The following is a 20,515-nucleotide window of genomic DNA, read 5'->3' as shown; positions in this document are numbered from 1 at the left end:
TGTGGTAGCTTGAACATTCTTTGGCATTGCCCTTCTTTGGGATTAGAATTGAAACTGACCCTTTCCAGTTTTGTGACCACTGCTGAATTTTCCAAATTTGCTGGCATATTGAGTGCAGCACATTCACAGTATCATCTTTTAGGACTTGAAATAACTCATCTGGAATTCCATCACCTACACTAACTTTGTTCATAGCAATGCTTCCTAAGGCCTACTTGACATCACACTCCAGAATGTCTGGCTCTGAGTGAGTGATCACATCATTGTGGTTATCCAGGTCATTAAGAGCTTTTTTGTACAGTTCTTCAGTGTATTCTTGCCACCTCTTCTTAATCTCCTCTGCTTCTGTTTGCTCCAAACTGTATCTGTCCTTTATTGTGCACATCTTTGCATTAGATATTCCCTTTGTGTCTGTAATTTTCTTGAGGAGATCTCTAGTCTTTCCAATTCAAAAGCATCGATTCTTCAGCACTCAGCCTTCTTTATGGTCCAACTTTCATAACCATACATGGCTACTGGAAAAACCATAGCTTTGACTAGACGGACCTCTCTCAGGAAAGTAATGTCTCTGCTTTTTAATATGCTGTCTAGGTTGGTCATAGCTTTTCTTCCAAGGAGCAAGCATCATTTAATTTCATGGCTGCAGTCACCATTTGCAGTGATTTTGGAGTCCAAGAAAATAAAGTCTCTCACTGTTTCCAGTTTTTACCCATCTGTTTGCCATAAAGTGATGGGACCGGATGCCTTGATCTTATTTTTTGAATGTTGAGTTTTAACCCAGATTTTTCACTGTCCTCTTTCACCCTCATCAAGAGGCTCTTTAGTTCCTCTTCACTTTCTGCCATTATGGTGGTATCATCTGCATATCTGGAGAAGGAAATGGCAACCCACTCCAGTGTTCTTGCCTGGAGAATCCCAGGGACGGGGGAGCCTGGTGGGCTGCTGTCTACAGTGTCTCACAGAGTTGGACACGACTGAAGTGACTTAGCAGGAGCAGCAGCATCTGCATATCTGAGGTTATTGATATTTCTCCTGGAAATCTTGATTTTAGCTTGTGATTTATCCACCCTGGCATTTCGCATGATTTACTCTGAATAAAAGTTAAATAAGCAGGGTGACAATGTACAGCCTTGACATGCTCCTTTCCCAATTTGGAACCAGTCCATTGTTCCATATCTGGTTCTAACTGTTGCTTCTTGACCTGCATAGGTTTCTCAGGAGGCAGGTAAGGTGGTCTGGTATTCCCATTGTTTAACAATTTCCCACAGCTTGTTGTGATCCACACAGTCAAACATCATTTGGCATTGCCCTTCTTTGGGATTGGAATAAAAACTGATCTTTTCCAGTCCTGTGGTCACTGCTGAAATTTCCAAATTTGCTGGCATTTTGAGTGCAGCACTTTAACAGCAGCATCTTTTAGGATTTGAAATAGCTCAACTGGAATTCTATCATCTCCACTACCTTTGTTCATAGTAACACTTCCTTCCGAGATCAGACGAGATCGGGCGCGTTCAGGGTGGTATGGCCGTAGACCATAGTAACACTCCCTAAGGCCCACTTGACTTCACACTTGACTGTCTGGCTCTAGATGGGTGACCACACTATTGTGGTTATCCTGGTCATTAAGAGCTTTCCTGTACAGTTCTTCTGTATATTCTTGCAACCTCTTCTTAATATCTTCTGCTTCTGTTAGGTCCTTAGAGTTTCTGTCCTTTATTGTGCCTATCTTTGCATGAAATGTTCTTTTGGTATGTCTAATTTTCTTGAAGAGATCTCTAGTCTTTCCCATTCTATTGTTTCTTTTCTTTTCTTTTTTTTTTTTTTTTTGCATGGATCACTGAGGAAGGCTTTCTTATCTCTCCTTGCTATTCTTTGGAACTCTGCATTCAATCGGGTATATCTTTCCCTTTTTCCTCTGCTTTTCACTTCTCTTTTTTTCTCAACTATTTGTGAAACCTCCTCAGACAACCATTTTGCCTTCTTGAATTACTTTTTCTTTGGGATGGCTTTGGTCACTGCCTCCTGTACAATGTTATGAATCTCCATCCATAGTTCTTCAGGCACTCTGTCTATCAGATCTAATCCCTTGAATCTATTTGTCATTTCCACTGTATAATCATAAAGGATTTGATCTAGGTGATACCTGAATGGCCTAGGAGTTTCCCCTACTTTCTTCAATGTAAGTCTGAATTTTGCAATAAGGAAGTCTTGATCTGAGCCACAGTCAGCTTCCAGTCTTGTTTTTGCTGACTGTATAGAGCTTCTCCATCTTTGGCTGCAAAAAATTTAATCAACCTGATTTCGGTATTGACCATCTGGTGATATCCACGTGTAGACTCATCTTTTGTGTTGTTGGAAGAGAGTGTTTGCTGTGGCCAGTGTGTTCTCTTGGCAAAACTCTGTTAGCCTTTGCCCTGCTTCATTTTGTACTCCAAGGCCAAACTTGCCTGTTATTCAAGAATCTCTTGACTTCCTACTTTTGCATTCCAGTCCTCTATGATGGAAAGGACATCTTTTTTCTTTTTCTTGGTGTTAATTCTAGCAGGTCTTGTAGGTCTTCACAGAACCATTCGACTTCAGCTTCTTCAGCATTAGTGGTTGGGACATAGACTTGGATTACTGTGATGTTGAATGGTTTGCCTGGGAAACAAACAGAGATCTTTCTGTCATTTTTGAGATCCCACCCAAGTACTGCATTTCAGACTCTTTTGTTGACTATGAGGGATATTTCATTCCTTCTAAGGGATTCTTGCCCACAATAGTAGATATAATGGCCATTTGAATTATATTTGCTTATTCCTGTCCATTTTAGTTCACTGATTCCTAAAATGTCAAAGTTCACTCTTACCATCTCCTATTTGAGCACATCCAATTTCCCTGATTCATGGACCAAGATAGTATGGTTTTTGTGAAAGAATAGACAACTAGATCAATGGAACTGAATACAGAGCCCAGAAATAGAGCCACATTAATATAGCCAACCGATTTTTGAAAAGAACCAATACAGTGGTGCAAAGACAGGCTTTTGGACAGATGGTACTGGAACAACTGAACATTCACATGTTAAAAAAAAGAAAGAAAGAAAGAAAGAAAGAAAGAAAGACTCCTTACACCCTTCACAAAAATTGACTCAGGATGGATAATAAACCTAAATGTAAAATTTAAACTTTATAAAACATCTGGAAGAGAATATAGGAGAATACCTATTTGACCTTGGGTATGGCAATGACTCTTTAGATGCAATACCAAAAGTAGGATCTATGAAAGAAAATCTTACAAAAGTCTATGTCAAGAGAATGAGGAGACAAGCCACAGACTTGGAGAAAATATTTGCAAAAGACACCATTTGTAAAGGACTTTCATCCAAAATATACAAAGAACTCAACAATAAGTAAACAAACAATTCAATTTTTTTATGATCAAAAAATCTGAACAGATTCAACAGAGATATTCAGATGCCAAGTAAGCATGTGAAGGATGTACAACATCATGTGTCATTATGGAATTGCAAATTAAAACAAAAATGAGTTACCACTACCTACCTATTAGACTGGCTAAAATGCAAAACACTGACACCAAATGATGGCAAGGATGTGTAGCAGCTGGAACTCTCATTCATGGGTGGTAGGAATGCAAAATGGTACAGCCACTTTGAAAGACAGTTTGGCAGTTTCTTTTGAAACAGCATAGTCTTATCATGTGATCCAGCAGACACTTCTTAGTATTTACCCAAATTAATTAACTTTTATCTACACAAAACCTGCACACATATATTTATAGCAGTTTTATTCATAATTTCCAAAATTTGGAAACAACTAAGATATCTTTCAGCAGGTGAATGGGTAAATAAACCATGGTACACCCAAGGAACAGAATATTATTCAGTGATGGGAAAAAAAAAAAAGAGCTATCCAGCTTTGAAAGACATGGAGGAAACTTAAATATATATTAGAATGAAAAAAGAAAATCTAAAAAGACTACATACTGTATGATTCCAGCTATATGACAGTCTGGAAAAGGCAAAACTATGGAGACAGTAAAAATATCAGTGATTACTAGGGGTTAGGTGCAGGGTGGGATGAATGGGCAGAGCACAAAGGATATTTAGGGTTGGGAAAGTATTTTGTATGATACTACAATAGTGGATATATGTCAAAACCCATAAAATATATAACACCAAGAGTGAACCCTAATGTAAGCTATGAACTTAAGTGATGATGATGCATCAAAGTAGGTTCATTGACTGTAATAAATGTACCACTGTGTAGTGAGGAAGGTTGTGGGTAGGAGGGAACAGAGGATATTTACCCTCTGTACTTTCAGTTTTGCTGTGAACCTAAAACTGATTTTAAAACAAATTTTATTATTTTGTAAATAATATATAATTCATAGTTATATAGTTATGCAATTCATATATATATATATATATGATTTATATATACCAAATATATACATACCATTATTAACTCACAGCTCACAGTTCGGTTAGGTGAAGGATAATGAAGTTTGGGTGTTTAGGAAAGAATGAAAATGCAGTGGAGAAATTATTCAGTGAGAGAATGAGCAAAAAGTAGTAAGATGGGAAGTTCCTTGGGGGTCTAGTGGCTAAGACTCCACACTCCCAGTGCAGGAGGCACAGGTTCAATTCCTGGTCAGAGAACTAGATCCAACATGCTGCAACTAAAGAGTCCACATGCCACAGTGAAGATCAGGGATCCTGTGTGCCACAACTAAGATCAAGGCAGCCAGATAAATAAATAAATAAATATTTTTTAAAATAGTAAGATTATATGATGCTAGAGGTATTTTTAAGTGGGAGAGAATAAGGAAACTGAACTGGAGATGGGTCAAATTAAAAGCAAATCTTTTAGAGTAAAAATGCTCATTATAAAATCAAACATCAATCACATCAATCACTATGTTGGCTTCAAAACCAAACTGTTCTGAAACAATCCCTCACAGAATGCCACCTTGACTTCTAAAAAGACCACACATCATGTTTCTTTCATCAACTTGTTCACCCTCCACAGTGCTTCCTGGCCCTCATAGTGTACATGCTCTTCTACAGAACTAATCTAAATCTTTACCATTATAGCTTATGTCAATTTTTTTGTATCCTGTGTTCAGTAAGTATGGGCATAACAACTAGACTAGGCGTGCTGTTATAGAATCGCCAGGAATTCTCCAAGTCCTGATCCCCAGACCCTGCATGAACATTATGGCCATAGTGATTTACTGGCTCCTTCTTACTAGATGTTTGTCCTTGGGCCTGTCACTAAACCTCATTGAATCTCCATTCTCACCTCTATCCCCCCACCACTATAAACCAGGGCTGATACCATCTACTTCCTTTGATTGTAACGACCCTAATGGAAGTTCATATTGGAAAGGAACCAGCGCTGGTCCTGACCTGGAGTACATGCTCTGTGAACTGGGTTTCTGGTTCTATTTCCCTAAAAATATAGCACACATTTGCATTTCTCTTTTTCTTTCAGAGAATCAGCCTACATTAATCCTCTCATTAAGGATTAATCAACCTACCTTAATCCTCTTAATCTCTCATTAATCCTCTTAATCCTTTATGGGACTTCCCTGATGGCTCAGAGGTAAAGTGTCTGCCTACAATGTGGGAGACCTGGGTTCGATCCCTGGGTCAGGAAGATCCTCTAGAGAAGGAAATGGCAACCCACTCCAGTGCTCTTGCCTGGAAAATCCCATGGACAGAGGAGCCTGGTAGTCTACAATCCATGGGATCACAGAGTCGGACACGACTAAGCAACTAAACATTCACGTATGATTGGCCTCTCTGTCTTCCTCCTCTCTCTTCTGTAAACCCTTCCCCTGACCTAACCTTCTTAAGTTTGGGGTCTTGGCATTAAGCAATAGCCCTTGCTTGCTTCCTTATACATATCTTCTCTCTTCTAGAGTTGATGATGCCTTTTGATGGACAAGAAGCCTTTTTTTCCACTATGTTGTCTTTTTTTTTTTTTTTCCCCCCGCGGCACTAACTTCCTCCTAAGGAAGAATTCTTTTTTTTTTTTTAATTTTTTCAGTGGGTTTTGTCATACATTGACATGAATCAGCAATAGATTTACACGTATTTTTGCCTCCATCTCAAAGCCCAGACTTCCCTCATTCTTTTTGTTCTCCTAACCCAGATCTGGGTAATTTGACCTGCGGGTAGGGTGGTTACAGATCCCTGGCCTTCCACCACTCCAAGGAGTACTTGCCCTGACTATTCACACTCCTGTCAAAGAATATTAATCTTTCTCCAGACACTCCTTGGTCCTGCCCCTACTGCAATACTTTGGAGTAGGCCAGAGCCCTGGTGGCTTAGTGGTAAAGAATTAACCTGCAATGCAGGAGACGCAGGTTCAATCCCTGGGTCAGGAAGATCCCCTAGAGTAGGAAATGGCAACCCACTCCCATATCCTTGCCTGGAAAACCCCTGGACAGAAGAGCCTGGTGGGCTATACAGTCCATGGGGTCGCAAAAGAGTCGGACATGACTTAGCAACTAAACAACATCAGAGCCTAGCAGTGCTCATTCTCGAGGGTGTCTGGCCTTGCAATTACAAAGGTCCATCACAGTGTCAAAGATGGATGAAAAGGCGACAAGGCTTCTTTCTTGTCCCAAGACACATCACTAAGTTTCCAAGTAGCTCAGGAAGGTAGGTAAGAATTGGTAGGTGGAAGGATGCTGTTTACAGAGCCCAAAGTGCAAAGCTTGAATTGAGAGACAACAGTCAGGGATGTCCAAACTGCTTTGATAATCCTTGTATAGCCTGAGCCCTGACCCTCAGCCTGTGGGTTTTGACTTTTGCTGCTGGCCACTCTGCTTCCTGGAGAGCTACAGTCCATGGGGTCGCAGAGTCGGACATGACTTGGTGACTGAACAACAACTCTGCTTTCTGCAGTGAGGTTTCCTCTCTGATTAATTTCCAGGTTAAAAAAAAAGAAATCAAAATTTCCAGTCAAATAAACTAGATTGAACCTTCCTGCCACTCCGCCTCTCTCTCCCACTTCCCTGCCCCCACATTCTACTCCCATTTCCAGAAACAAACAAAAACACAAAACTAAAGTAATCTTGAAGCCAAGTTCCACTAAGCACTGGACAACTTACTGGTTTCTCTTCAAGACATCCCTAGAGTTGAGTCAAAATGGTGACTTAAAATCTACATTTCCAAGGTCACTTATTGATTCAGCATACAAATGTTTCTTGAGACCCTATCATGTGCATGACACTCCATTCTGCAGGGCTCAAACATGCCCCTTGACACCTTTTCAATGTGTTCAAATTCCAAAATATTCAGATAAGACCCCAAATAATACTAAGATGGACAAGAATAGTATTAGTCAGTGGGGGAGTTGATAAGGAGATTCAGGCAAGAGGAAGTACACTCTCTGAGAGGAGTATCATAACAAGACTTTTGGGAGGAGGTGACATTTAAGCTGAATCTTTAGGGAGAATTGAAACAATTTTTATGCATAAAAACTGTCTAGGCATAAGCAAACATACATTTTTAAAGTGAAAGACTGTTGGTCTGGGAGTCAACAGACCTGAGTTAGAATCTCAGTTCTGTCATTCACTGCCTTAAAGACTACCTTCCCCACTCAGACCCTCTGTTTCCTCATAGATAAAATGACAATATTTGGTTAGCTTAGTCTTAAAGGTCCTGAATATGCTTCCATACTGATATAGCTTTTCAAATGTCAGATGGACCAGTTTGCCTCAAGATAGAATAGATGAAGGAGAATAATGCAAGGGTATTGGGTCTATGTTGTGAAAAGGATTGAATGTAGGGCCTGGGAGCCTGAGCAGAGAAAGAAAATAGAAGCCTAAGCCCTGAGGTTGTACATTTTGCCTGGTTCCAACTTAAGAACATGAACTTTGCAATCTGAGCTACCTAGAATGGGAACCTAGCTCTACTACATACCAGTAGTTCATTTAAATAGTCATGCCACCTCTCTGAGCCTTGATTTCTTTGTCTCTAAGATGGGAGTGATAGTAAGTAAAATTGCAAAGATTGAATGAGGTCATGTACACAAAGTGCCTATAAATATGTGATTTTCCTGCTCCTTAGTCCCTTCTCCCCAGTGCCGGGTTTTAATTAGTCTTTGCTGACCAATTACTTTTGTTCCTTCTCTTCCTTCTCATTTTCCAATCCAGGCTTCAAAATATATCCAGAATTCAACCACTCCTCTCCATCCCTGATGCCATTCACCTGGATTATTGCAATAGCCTTTTACTTAACCAGCCTGATTTTATTTTGCCCACTTATAGTCTATTCTTAATCCCATGACCAAAGCAATCTTTTCAAAACTTAAGTCATGTCACTTATCTGTTCAAAACCCTACAATGTCTTCCTATCTCACTTAGAGTAAAAGCTTAGGAATTAAAAATGACCCACCCTATGTTTGGACCTCATCTACCTGTTAGCCACACTTTCCTTCTTGCTATTTCTCCAATAAAAGACAGGCTTTTCTTTTTATTTGCTGTTCCCTCTGTCTGGATCCTCGCTTCATAGCTCAATCCATCACTTTTTCTATATTTTACTTAAATATTATTTCTAAGTAAGGTCCTCCCAGACCACCATATATTAAATTGAAACATCCTCTAGCATTCCTTATTTTCTTTGCTGCTTTCTTTTTTTTTTACAATGTTGATTATTACTATCTGACATACCATAAAATTTAATTACTTATTAGTATATCTCCCCTTGAGAATATAAGCTTAACAAGGGCTTTGTTCACTATTGATGTCTCCATACATAGAATAGCACCTAGCACTCAATAAATATTGAGTAGATTAATGAATACAGTGGTCCTGTGCTGTGTGCCAAGTGTTGTTAAACAGTTTGCATACATCATCTCAGGAAATCCTGCCTTCAAAATACAGACACTGTTAGTGTCCCTATTATACAAGGGGAAACCCTGAAACTCCCAGAAGTAATATGATATTTCTGAAGCCAAAGAGGGTTAGTTAATGAGGGTGCCAGGTTGTGTTGGACTTTATGGAGAAGCATATTCTCTGAATAGGAACACATCTTGAATTAAAGGTTGTGGTAGGCTTTGGGAGGGGGCAAGAGTGAGGGAGAAGGAATGTGCGTGCATGCTAAGTCACTTCAGTCGTGGAGGGAGAAGGAATACTGGAATATAAACTGGTTTTGTCATCAAGAGGTGATCTGATTTCTTGAAGTAAAATCTTGAGTTCACTGGCATTTACTGGCAACTCCATGTCTTTTCAACAATTTTAACTTTACAAAGGAAATTGCAAGTGTGAAAGCAAGTTGGGAGCTTCAGCTGCTCTGAGTTTGAGCCTGCAGGAATTTGGCTCTTTGTGAGTACTGGCAGAAAGAGATACCCAAGCAAGACTAGTGAACTGACAGAAAAATAAGAAAGCCCACTCACTATCCACAAGAGTCTTCTCCTTCTTTCCTTTCTGTTTTCATAACGTCCTCTCTTTATCTTTCTTTAATTTGTATACATTTGTAAAACATTCAATTAATCCAGCCTATCACCTACTGGAATATAACCTCAGGAAGGCAGAGCAGGAATGTTTGTCTTGTTCACTGCTCTACCCCCTGAGTATACAGCAGCCTAGCACATAGTAGGCACACAATATATAGTTGTGAAATGAATTTCTGTCCTCAGAAACAAAGCTCTCCTCCTACTGGGGGGTGGGCAATGAAGAGAAGGGAGAGCCCTTTTTAGTACTATCATGGGCCAGTGCCATGTGGAGTGCCTGTGCCAGGGACTGTGGGCAGAGAAGATACCAAGAATGCAGACTAGGTGCAGAAGATCAGCATAAAGGGAAGAAGCCACAGGGTAAGGACCAAATAACAGGATTTTGCCCTGATTCTACACCTCTCTATCTCACTTTGCGGGGAACTGGTCAGAAACCTCTGGAGGAGCTCCTGCTTCCAAAAGCGCAAAGTTAGTGCCATGGGATCAGGTGGACAAAAGCGAGAAAGATGAGATTGAAAGGCACAGGATCTCTTGGAGAGGATGTAGAGTGAACAAGTCCTTGTGAAAGTGAAATGGCCGTTCATTTGAATGCAAATGCTATGTAAAAGCCTAAAGCCCCTTGACGTCAGCCCAGCAATTGGGGGCCCGTCTATACAGGGCTACCAGTCACCTGGAAACCGTCAGGGTAGGAAACGCCTATGGAGTAGTCGGAGGGGCGTGCAGCACAGCTAAACTTCTGGTTCCCTACTGCTTCTCAAAGTCGGATTGGGACCTTATAGGGACTTCAGGATGCCTTAGGGAGCTCCTTTCTCATATCCAAGCCACTATGTACAGAAGCTGCCTTTTGGAAAAAGAAGCGGACATGTACTCCGGCACTCTCAGGAGCCCCGCAGGAGGTGGCACCGCCGGGGCTGGTGCCACTGGGGATGGTGGGAGTCTTCTGCCAGCCTCCAACTTCGCAGCGGCCCCTTCTTATGCGCACTACATGAGATATCCCCATATGCCTGGTATGGATCCTCACGGGCCAACGCTGGGAGCCTGGGGGTCACCCTATAGTCCCCCCCGTGAAGACTGGAGCGTGTATCCAGGGCCATCCAGTACTATGGGTACGGTCCCCATGAACGACATGACCTCGAGCCCCGCCGCTTTCAGCTCACCGGAATATAGCAACCTGGGCCCCGCAGGGGGTGGAAACAGCGGTAGCAGCCTGCCAACACCAGCGGGAGGATCACTGTTCCCCATCGACGCCGGCATCGCAGGTGAGAGTTCTAGCAGAAGCCGTCACAGCCCCTATGCATGGATGCGCAAGACAGTGCAGGTGACTGGTGAGTAACCGATACCAATGCTCTGATCCTTTTCCTTCCTTTGCTTCTTCTCTACTTCTCTTGGCCTTCTGGTCCTCCTACTTCTCAGACTTCTCTCCGAACAGCTTAGCTAAGGAGACCACTACGTGGCTTACTGCCCAGGGCCCCAGACCACAAGTGACCTCCCTCGTTTGTGCCTCTGCTCAAAAACAGAGTGTAGTGCTTGGAACTAAGCTGACAGTAGAGGACTTTTTCATCATTTTCTGATCAGCCAAAGGAGCAACCGCGGTGACGATGGACATACTGAGCCACAAAGATCAAGATCCAACCCTACAGTTGCTCAGATAGGAAAACAGATTCACGGGGAAGGTCAGTGGGTGAATGAGGAGAGGACAACTATGTTTCTCTATGCTCAGTCACTGCTGCTCGCCTGTTCCATTTCAAAGCCTTCTCTATCTGAGCAGGTCGGCTTCTCCCCCAAATCTGGTGATGGTCAACTTAGATTTAGTGCTTGATTGGCAATAGGCAGTCCAGTTTAGCCACAAAGGCCCTTATGGCAAAATGGCCTCCTCACCCTGGACTCTCAAGGAGGCTCCAGTTTCCTTTGCCCAAGCTGGCAGGAGCCAGCTGAATTCAAACCCAATGCCTTTGTACAACTTTCCTTCCACCAATGGAAGGAAACACCACTGGGACATAATAAGCTGCTCAACCCTAACATTCCAGGGGTGTGCACCAATATCAGCCCCAGCATCAATAAAGTTAAAGGGATTAAAGCCCTCCTAACAGTACAGGCAGGCATTTCGAGGTGCAGGGACTGGACACAGGCTTTTCAGGACACATAGGAAAGCCCAGAGATCTCAGCCTAATGCCAACTCACGCTCCTACCAGCAAGCTACTGGTTGGTGGCTACTGGGAGGAGGGTGTGAGCAGGGGTGTGGGGTGGGGGTGGGGGTGGGGGTGTACTCTGCATACTCTGCTTTAATCTTGGACAGGGGCTGGAGGAGGAAGGTGGGGAGATGTTTGTTTTCAGCTATAGTTGTGCTTTTATCACATTCTTATTCCAACTCATCACTCCCTTTCATTAGAGAAAATTAGTAAAATTCAGCTCTATCACTTTCATCCCTCTGGGGAAGAAATGACAATTCAAAAGCATTTGCCCATAATGATTATGCTTCTGCTCACAGTTCTGCACTTTTTCTCTGCTTAAAAATAGCAAAAGCAAGAGGGTGGAAAGGGACCAAATTTTATCATTGAGAGTACTCAGCCTGGAGGAGGCAATTCCAATTGATTAGGACATTACTAGGGTAACAATCCCAAATTAAGAGTAGAGCTTAAATACTTAGCTCTAAAGTGTTTGTAAGTAAATCTGCATATTGCCTTTTGAAATAAGAGTGAGTTGGTGGGCTAAAAAGAATAGAAAGTAAGCTTAGGGTGGGGCACTGTCAGGGCTGTTGTTATATCTAATCTTAGGGTTGTAATTAACACCTATTCACTAAGACCTAACTATCAGCAAAAGACACAAAAGCCAGAAAAGTGGCTGCTCCAGTTCAGGATTATGTTTTGAAATACTTTAAAAAAGGAAAGTCACGAGTATGTTGTTTGAAAGACAAAACAATGGGAAGGAAAGGACAAGGTAAAATAATTATCTTGAGTCATGAATTTTCTGTTTAAAAGAGAAAATATGATGGGTTACTCTGTTTGATAGTCTTCATTTGCATTTGTCAGAGTCTCTCTTTTGTATAATTCTGGTGCCAGGAGAAGTTTAGAAAGGGGCTCTAAATTACTCTATGGAGTCTTCATCTTTAGCTCAGTCTTCAAACCTTGCTGTACAATACCATCTTCACAAGATTTTCTCTCCAACTTCTATGAGAAATTCTAAATTGAATGATTTTAGAACCTCACTAACTTGTGGCAGCCTATCCTATAGATGAGGCTTTATTAAATTCAATCACCATTTCATTTTAATGTCTTATAAAAATACCCCTTTGCTTTATTCTTGCAGCCTAAGTACATATTTAGCAATGATTCAAGAATATGATGAAAAGTATGGACCCTCTTCCAGAAAAATGCACAAGGGCACAAATGCATATGAACACACTTCATTTTTTCCACCAGATTTTTAAAATTTTTATTTACTTTTTGGTCTTGCCAAGCAGCATATAAGATCTTACTTCCCTGACCATGGACCAAACCCATGCTTTCTGCAGTGGAAGCACAGAGTCTTAACCACTGGACTGCCAGGGAAGTCCCACATATGTCATTTATTTGAATAATTTGGGGAGACTCATGGATACACTGAAAACCCTTCCATAGATCTCAGGTTATGAACTGATAACCTGAGAAAAAATTAAGCTGATCATCTCTCTGTATCACTCCAAACCAAAAGGCATCCATTTGTATGCTTAGTACATAATGAGTGTTAAACAAATATCTGTTAAGTGAATAAGTCAGATCCTCCTAAATTTTATACTTCGCTCTGTAGTACTATAGGACATTTGACTTATGGCTGAGAACAAAACAGATGATCTACAAAATGGAAGTAACCCCTCCTTGATTATGGTAGTCAAATGAAAACTCTTTATGTTATTTAAGAATGTTTTAACTAGTCTTAAGTTAAAGAAACAAAAATACGCACATTAGGGGACAATAGGAAAACATTTCATAGTGATTATCATGGCATTTGATTTTTGAATGACAGAAAGGGGACTGACATACAGAATAAATGACTGTCCACTAAGAGATTTGATTTAAGTGAGATATTTTTATTTTCGCTTTGTTCCCTAAATAGTCTGTTTGAAAACATACCTTGTTTTAAAAATTATGTGAAAAGGAAACTGACAGAGATATTCCACGAAAAGTTCATCATTTTCATATTTTAAACATTGTCAGTTTAAAAGTTCAGTATTTTCATATTTTAAACATTGACAGCACTACTCTAGGGATTTTTTCATTTTGTTTTTATTTTACCCAGAGTTGTAGCCTTGTATGAGTATTGGAAAGGAGGTAACCTAAGCAGGGCTGGAGAGGAGCTTTGTTTTTAGGGGTGGGAAAGAAGAGGAGAGAAGGAAGTGACTTTGAATAATTCTGATTAACCCACTGGACAAAAGACAGAAAACCAAGGAAGTTAAAAGGTTTTCTTCAGTTAGGACATTTTAGAAAATGAGTTACTTAGCAATTCCTAAAGCTTATCATTATCTTTCTTGATTTTGATCATTTTTTTAAATTGGACAATTTTTATAAATGAATTTGGATGCAATTTTTAACTAAAAGCAGCAAAAGATTACCATCGCATGGAAACTCATTATGATGGTGTTAATTACACTCTGTTCCCTATTGAAAGGGATTGGTGTTAATCATCTTTACCCTCACTGTCACCATCATCATAATCCTTAGGTTTGGAGAGTGCTTTTTTGCCTAATAGCACTTTCACAGCCAGTCTCTCAAATGAGCACATTTAGGTGATGATAAGTCATCATATATAATGACATTTGTTTGCAAACTCTGTAGGGATCCTGTCTCCTTATGGGAACTACAGAGGTTTGTCAAAGTCGTTGGTCAGGGCAAGTAATGAAATCCCACCACAGAGCTTTGAAGCAGCCCTGTAATACAACTTAAAGTTTGTTATTTTCGTAGATTAACTCACAATAGTGCTGGAGAAGGGGAAGCCCTCACCCTCAGCACTGTCATAGTCTCTGGGAGAAGAGAATGGCTTGAACAATAAAAGCTACTGCTTTTAGCACTTTGTTAGTGTTTTAGTATGGAAATATGGTTCTATGCTCCACTAGAAAATGTCCAAAACCCAGTCAATCAGATTTCATCATTTAAGGGAAGAGACAATGAAGTAACTGGAAAGAAAATAGCTTGGGAGGAAGGACACAAGAGGAGCACCAGGAAATGAGAATTCATTTCTCTTCGTTAAACGTGCAAGTCAGTATTTCCAACTAATCTAGTCTTCTTGAGGTCTGAGGTCTTATCCATAAGATTGGGGCAACAGACTTTTTTTTAACACTTTGCATGGCTTTGATATGCAGCCTGGCTCTTCCTCATCCCTCCTTTCTTCAGGGGTTATATTGCCGGAAAGGGTGAGGATTTTCATGGCAAATAAAGAGGCCTGGTATTGACTTTATTGTCCTCAGAAGAAACTGCAAGAGGGGAATTTATGACCAATGGGGGTGGGGAAGAATTGCAACCTTCCAGAATTCTTGAAGTCTGGTTATATTTACTGATTATCAAAGAGTTGAAAACAGACACACACACATTAAATTTTAACTTCTGCCTCAAGTTAGAATTTAAACACTCAGTCACTTTGGGATTAGGAACAGTTTTAGGGACCTTCTCTTCAAAGATATACTTTGATTCTAAGATTTTAGGTTCTAGAAATAAATTAAACCTCAATGTTTTCATTGTGACCTCAAATATACATTCTGCCTTTGTAACATACCAAATGACAGAACTTTGGTTTCCTAGATTCAGAAAAGCAGCTGAAGTTTGTTTTCTGTATCTGTGAGTCTGTTTCTGTTTTGCATATACATTCATTTGTATTATATTTTTGATTCCACATATAAGTGATACCATATAGTATTTGTCTTTCTCTGTCTGACATTTCACTGAGCATAATATTGCCTTGGTCTTTCCAGGTTGTTGCAAATGAACCTAACACAATATTGTGAATCAACTATACTTCAATTTAAAAAATTGGTATCAAAAAACCCCATGAAAAACAAGCAAACAAAGAGAAAACCAGCTCATAGTTTGAGCCTTTGAGATAGATTAACTGACTGGAGCTCATCATTTTCCATTTTCAAGAAGGAAAGTTTTGTTTAGTTCTTTAGTCCATGACTTAATCCTAAAACATATCTCTCCTCTAGAATTTGTTTCTACATTCATGTCCCCTTTTATTTTTTCTTTCCTGGAGATGAAAGGGTGTCTGACATTTGTTTAGGGCTTGTAAATTCCAAACCAATTGGCTGGTGTTCCTGAATGTAAAGAGGGTTCAAGATGGGATCTGATGCTATGTAGCTCTTTGTTAAGCTTGTGCTGCATCTTAACACCTCAATGGAGTTTAGGGAAACACTTTAAAGAAACCTTTGTCTTACAGATCGCTCCCCAAAACTTCACATCAAAAACAACCAGGGAAGATCAGAAGGGGGTTGCCAAAAGCTATAGAGAAAAGGAGGAAGATCCTGGAGGGGGTTAGAAAAATTGAAAAGAAAAAGAAACTTCCTAATCACCTTTGGAAAATTTAAAAGGAGGAATAAAACTCTATTTGAAGGAGGGCATGAGAAATTAGTTAAACGTTGTAACACAAAGCAAATGTTTGGATATCCTTTCAAAGAATACTAGAATACCCATTTTATTCTGGTAAAGTCAACAACACCCCCTACTTTCCCCCACTCATTTTCCATTCGGGAATAAAATTTTTTTTTAAACTCCCTCAAAAATCCCTGGAGAAGGAAATGGCAACCCACTCCAGTATTCTTGCCTGTGAAGTCCCATGGACTAAGGAGCCTGGAGGGCTACACTCCATGGGGTTGCAAGAGTTAGATACAACTGAGTGACTAAACAACATCAGCAACAAAAAAGCTAAACTATTTTTCTAATAGGTGAAGAGAAAGTGAAAGTGAAGTAGCTCAGTCGTGTCCGACCCTTTGAGACCCCGTGGACTGTAGTCCGCCAGGCTCCTCCATCCATGGGATTCTCCAGGCAAGAGTACTGGAGTGGGTTGCCATGTCCTTCTCCAGGGGATCTTCTCGACCCAGGGATCTTCCCGAACCCAGGTCTCTTGCATTGCAGGCAGACGCTTTACTGTCTGAGCCACCAGGGAAGCCCATAGAGCTATTGTAGAACAGAATCTAAGTGACAGTACATGTTTTCTTTTTTAATTACTATCCAAGTGAAATTCTCTCTAGAATGTGCATGTAATAAGAATGTCAGTATCACAAAACAGTTTGCTACACTTGGGCCATCCTTATGCTGCCCAGCATATTTAAACTAGGACTAACATTTGGCACATTGGACTTGGAGTCAGAGGTATATGTTTGGGTCCCCATTCCTAAGCCCACTAGCACAAAGCCACTTACCTACACTGAGCCTCGGTTTCCTTCTCTGTACAATGGGAATAAGACACATTCTACATAAGTTGAAAGGGTAGGTGAGAGAAAGGTTCAATAGGAGACAACATGAAAGAACTGTATACAGTATAAATGGAAGTGCATGTATAATGGATGGTGCTACTATTGCCAATACTGTTCTCATATGTGAGTGGGAAAGGAATGAAAATCATGGCTAAAGTGTTTGTCTTAAAATGCTTTGGTGTAACAGTATGTCAATGGTGCTGTGACAGGTGTGTTGAATGCATGTGTGTGTGTGTGAGTGTGTGTGTCTGTGTGAAATAGCCACAGATGACAAAGTACTTAATGAAGAAATGGACTTATGACATATTTGGTTCAAAAAATGTACTTGTTTTATATTTGAAAGTAATAGCTAAGGGTAGGAACAGTGGCTCTGATTCCTCCAACCAAAATAATCTCCAAAGGAAAAAAATATGATTAAATACACTCTTTTCTCCCCTAACAGGGAAAACCAGGACAAAAGAAAAGTACCGTGTAGTTTACACAGATCATCAAAGGTTGGAACTGGAGAAAGAATTCCACTGCAATAGATATATCACCATTCGGAGAAAATCAGAGCTTGCAGTCAACTTGGGCCTTTCTGAGAGACAGGTACACCGGAAGTACATTTAACATTTTTCATATAAGCATTTCAATAGGCTAAGATTTTAAGGACATCTATAAGCAGGAGGGAAGCAAAAGAAGACTAAGCCATTCTCAAAGCTTTCCTAAAGCCCATATTTTTCCTATTGAACCTCTTAGTGTGGTGGGCACTATGTAGGTGTGGAAACAAGGGTGGGGACATAGTGGATGGAGAAGGATTAAAATCCTCATACAATTGGTCAGCCAAGTCAAAACCTTGATATGATTTCCCAAGTAGTTACAATCTATGTGTGAAGTGGAAATCTGTCAATCATGGCAATTATCTGACTTATATCAGTCAAATTATAACAGTAAATGAACACCAATGCTTATACCTGAAGCAAGTTTTTCTATTATTCAGGCTAGGAGATTTAATTTTCTGTAGTCTATTAATCCTATGATTCCTGCCTCAAATTTAGCTTACTGTGGACACTCAGTGAAAATTAAATCTTGGCAAGAATCAGTGGTTTCCACTCACCCAGATTTTGATATGACATAACTACTTGATGTTCTTTTTTTTATTTTTCCACTAAGGTCTAGGAGTAATCCTGGATATCATAGAATTCTAGAACTGTAAAGTCCTTTAGTGTCTTATCCCAAGTAGTCTGCATTTCAACCATTTATAAAGGCACAATGATATCACAGCAAGAGATATAGTACTTCATCACCCTTGTTCACCCAGTTCTGTTTCATTAACCTTACTTTTAAAAAAATTTTTTACATGGCATGTAGGATCCTAGTTCTCAGACCAGGGTTCAAACCTGTGCCCTGCGCATTGGAAGTGCAGAGTCTTAACCTCTGGACTGCCAGGGAAGTCACTAATCTTAATGTTTTAATGACAGATCATAATCACCTTTGCTATTTAAATCCCTCCCTTTTCATGTCTCAGAATCTGCCATTCTATCATTATTTATTTTTACCTGTGCAACAAAGATGGTGAGTGAGGTATAATGTAAAGACTACTGCATTCAGAGTCTGAGGCCCTGGGCTTGATTTCAATTTCATCTCATGCAATATATTTTCCCTCTCTGAGTCTCAGCCTTTTTTAAAAAAAAACCTGTTGTCAAATGGGCATGCTTCACAAGGTCATTGTGAGGCTCAAGTGATGCATGTGAAAAGGCTTTGTAAATATTAATACTAAAGTCCCTGAACAATATCAGCAATGACTTTGAAAAATGCATTCAGTATGTTGCCCCATTAAATCCAAAGCATTTTTTGTTTCAGGTGAAAATCTGGTTTCAAAATCGCAGAGCCAAGGAAAGAAAGATGATCAAAAAGAAAATATCCCAGTTTGAGAACACTGGAGGCTCAGTGCAAAGTGACTCTGGCTCCATCAGCCCTGGGGAACTACCTAATACTTTTTTCACCACCCCATCTGCTGTTCGTGGATTTCAGCCTATCGAGATTCAGCAGGTCATAGTCTCTGAATGAAATCTGAATGAAAGAAAGGCAAAGAGAAATGGAAAATGCCCTTCCTTTAGCATTGTCTTTTTGGTCTCTTAAGATATCAGCAGGGGAGTTGCAACATTAGGTAATAATTCCTTGTAAGACAGTATTCAGAATGAGTGGATGCACCATGGATTGAATATAATTCAAGGATCACTTACTGTTAGGAACTATACCTAGAAAACTCCTGTGTGCGATGCTATGTCAGTCACTCAAGGAACTAGGTGGTAAGCTGTATAATTGAAAGCTATAGTCGCAAGCCCTTGCAACTCTATTATTCACAATTTCAGAAATTTGCTTGTAATATACCATAAAAAAGTTCTGCCAGGATGCACATTTGTGTATGTATACTTGTGTTCATCATTTGATGCTGAGTGTGTCCTTTGACGCTCTTTTTGGGGTGGGGAGAAGGTAAGCAGAAAGGTATCTATCTCTAGCTACCTTTTCAAGTGTTTGATTCAAAAGCTAACAGAATTTTCATAACAAGACAAAGGTTTATTAAAACATCAGGAGGTGATTCTGAATCTACTGTCACTTGTTATTAAAAATAATAAATATTAAAAAGGTTTTGTCCCTTGCTCATACTTGTCTGGCATCAGTTATCTCAGAACTTCCAACCTGCAGTGTCAATTTCAAATCTTGCCAAAACAATGAACTCAGACTGGAACAACAGTCAGCTTGGTTGAATCATTAGAAAAGGCAGCTCTCCAAAACTCAAAGTAAATTCTTCCCCTGTTCTGCCTCTCTATTCCATTTACTGTTAGAATGTGGAATAGCAGTGAAGTTGAACATGAGTACAAGGATAGTATATGTTCTCTAGTTTCTTTCATTGCCATCATCTCCAGTCTGTTCCATTTTGCCTATCTATCACGTCAATGCAATGTGGTCCAAGAAGCTGCAGTTTACAGGTTACAAACACACAACTTAGGCTATAGTGAGCAGAGCTGTCTGGAGTTTGTTGGTCCAGTTTACTGCTTGCATATCCAAGTGGTCAGAAACAGAACTCTGAATCATTTTAAATTGAGATGATTTAAAAGAAAATGTGATTAAAGTAGAAAATCAGAGCACAACTTTCCTTTTCAAAAACCATCTTTGGGTTGGAAGTGAGAAGTTTATCCTCCCCATCCTTATGAAAATCTCAGAAAGAGGGTGCCACTTCATTGCCTCCAATAAATATGGGCCAGACAAAAGGTCATCTAAATTGCTGATCACAGAAAATCAGCATTAAAATAAGTCCTTCCAATCTAATAAAGGGAATGTGGGAATCACAAAGGTGAAGAAGCTAAACTTCTGAGTGTACTTGTCTATTTACACTCAGAAGTTAGCTTCCTTACCCATAATATCCCCCAACAAAGGTATACCTTTGACAATAGCAGTTGGATTTCCCTGAGGATTGTTCTTTCCTGCTGTAAACTTTTTGTTCCACAAGGAAGAAACATTCTCTATTTTTATAGATTCTAATTTTATAGAACCTGTTAGCAAAGCCACAATATAAAGCTTTTTTTCTTAGTAGTACATTGCAGCCACTTCCTCTAAGAAGACATGT

General features: G+C 40.0%; 1 protein-coding gene across 1 annotated transcript; it reads left to right on the top strand.

Moving 5' to 3' along the window:
- Nucleotides 1–10,293: 10,293 nt before the first annotated feature.
- Nucleotides 10,294–18,954, top strand: CDX4 (caudal type homeobox 4). The gene is made up of 3 exons (XM_043895581.1): nucleotides 10,294–10,792; nucleotides 17,348–17,493; nucleotides 18,748–18,954. Exons 1-3 carry the CDS (start codon nucleotides 10,294–10,296, stop codon nucleotides 18,952–18,954), a joined length of 852 nt encoding a protein of 283 aa, XP_043751516.1.
- Nucleotides 18,955–20,515: the final 1,561 nt, after the last annotated feature.

The sequence above is a fragment of the Cervus elaphus genome, chromosome X (genome assembly GCF_910594005.1).
Source record: "Cervus elaphus chromosome X, mCerEla1.1, whole genome shotgun sequence".
NCBI classification, from domain to species: domain Eukaryota; kingdom Metazoa; phylum Chordata; class Mammalia; order Artiodactyla; family Cervidae; genus Cervus; species Cervus elaphus.
Note: the sequence above shows the minus strand (reverse complement) of the source record. Positions and strands in the feature narration are given on the sequence as shown.

Coding starts and splice junctions, on each gene's coding strand:
- CDX4 (XM_043895581.1), top strand. CDS start 10,294: ATGTACAGAAGCTGCCTTTTGGAAAAAGAAGCGGACATGTACTCCGGC. Junction 10,793..17,347: donor CAAGACAGTGCAGGTGACTG/GTGAGTAACCGA, acceptor CTCCCCTAACAG/GGAAAACCAGGACAAAAGAA. Junction 17,494..18,747: donor TGGGCCTTTCTGAGAGACAG/GTACACCGGAAG, acceptor TTTTTGTTTCAG/GTGAAAATCTGGTTTCAAAA.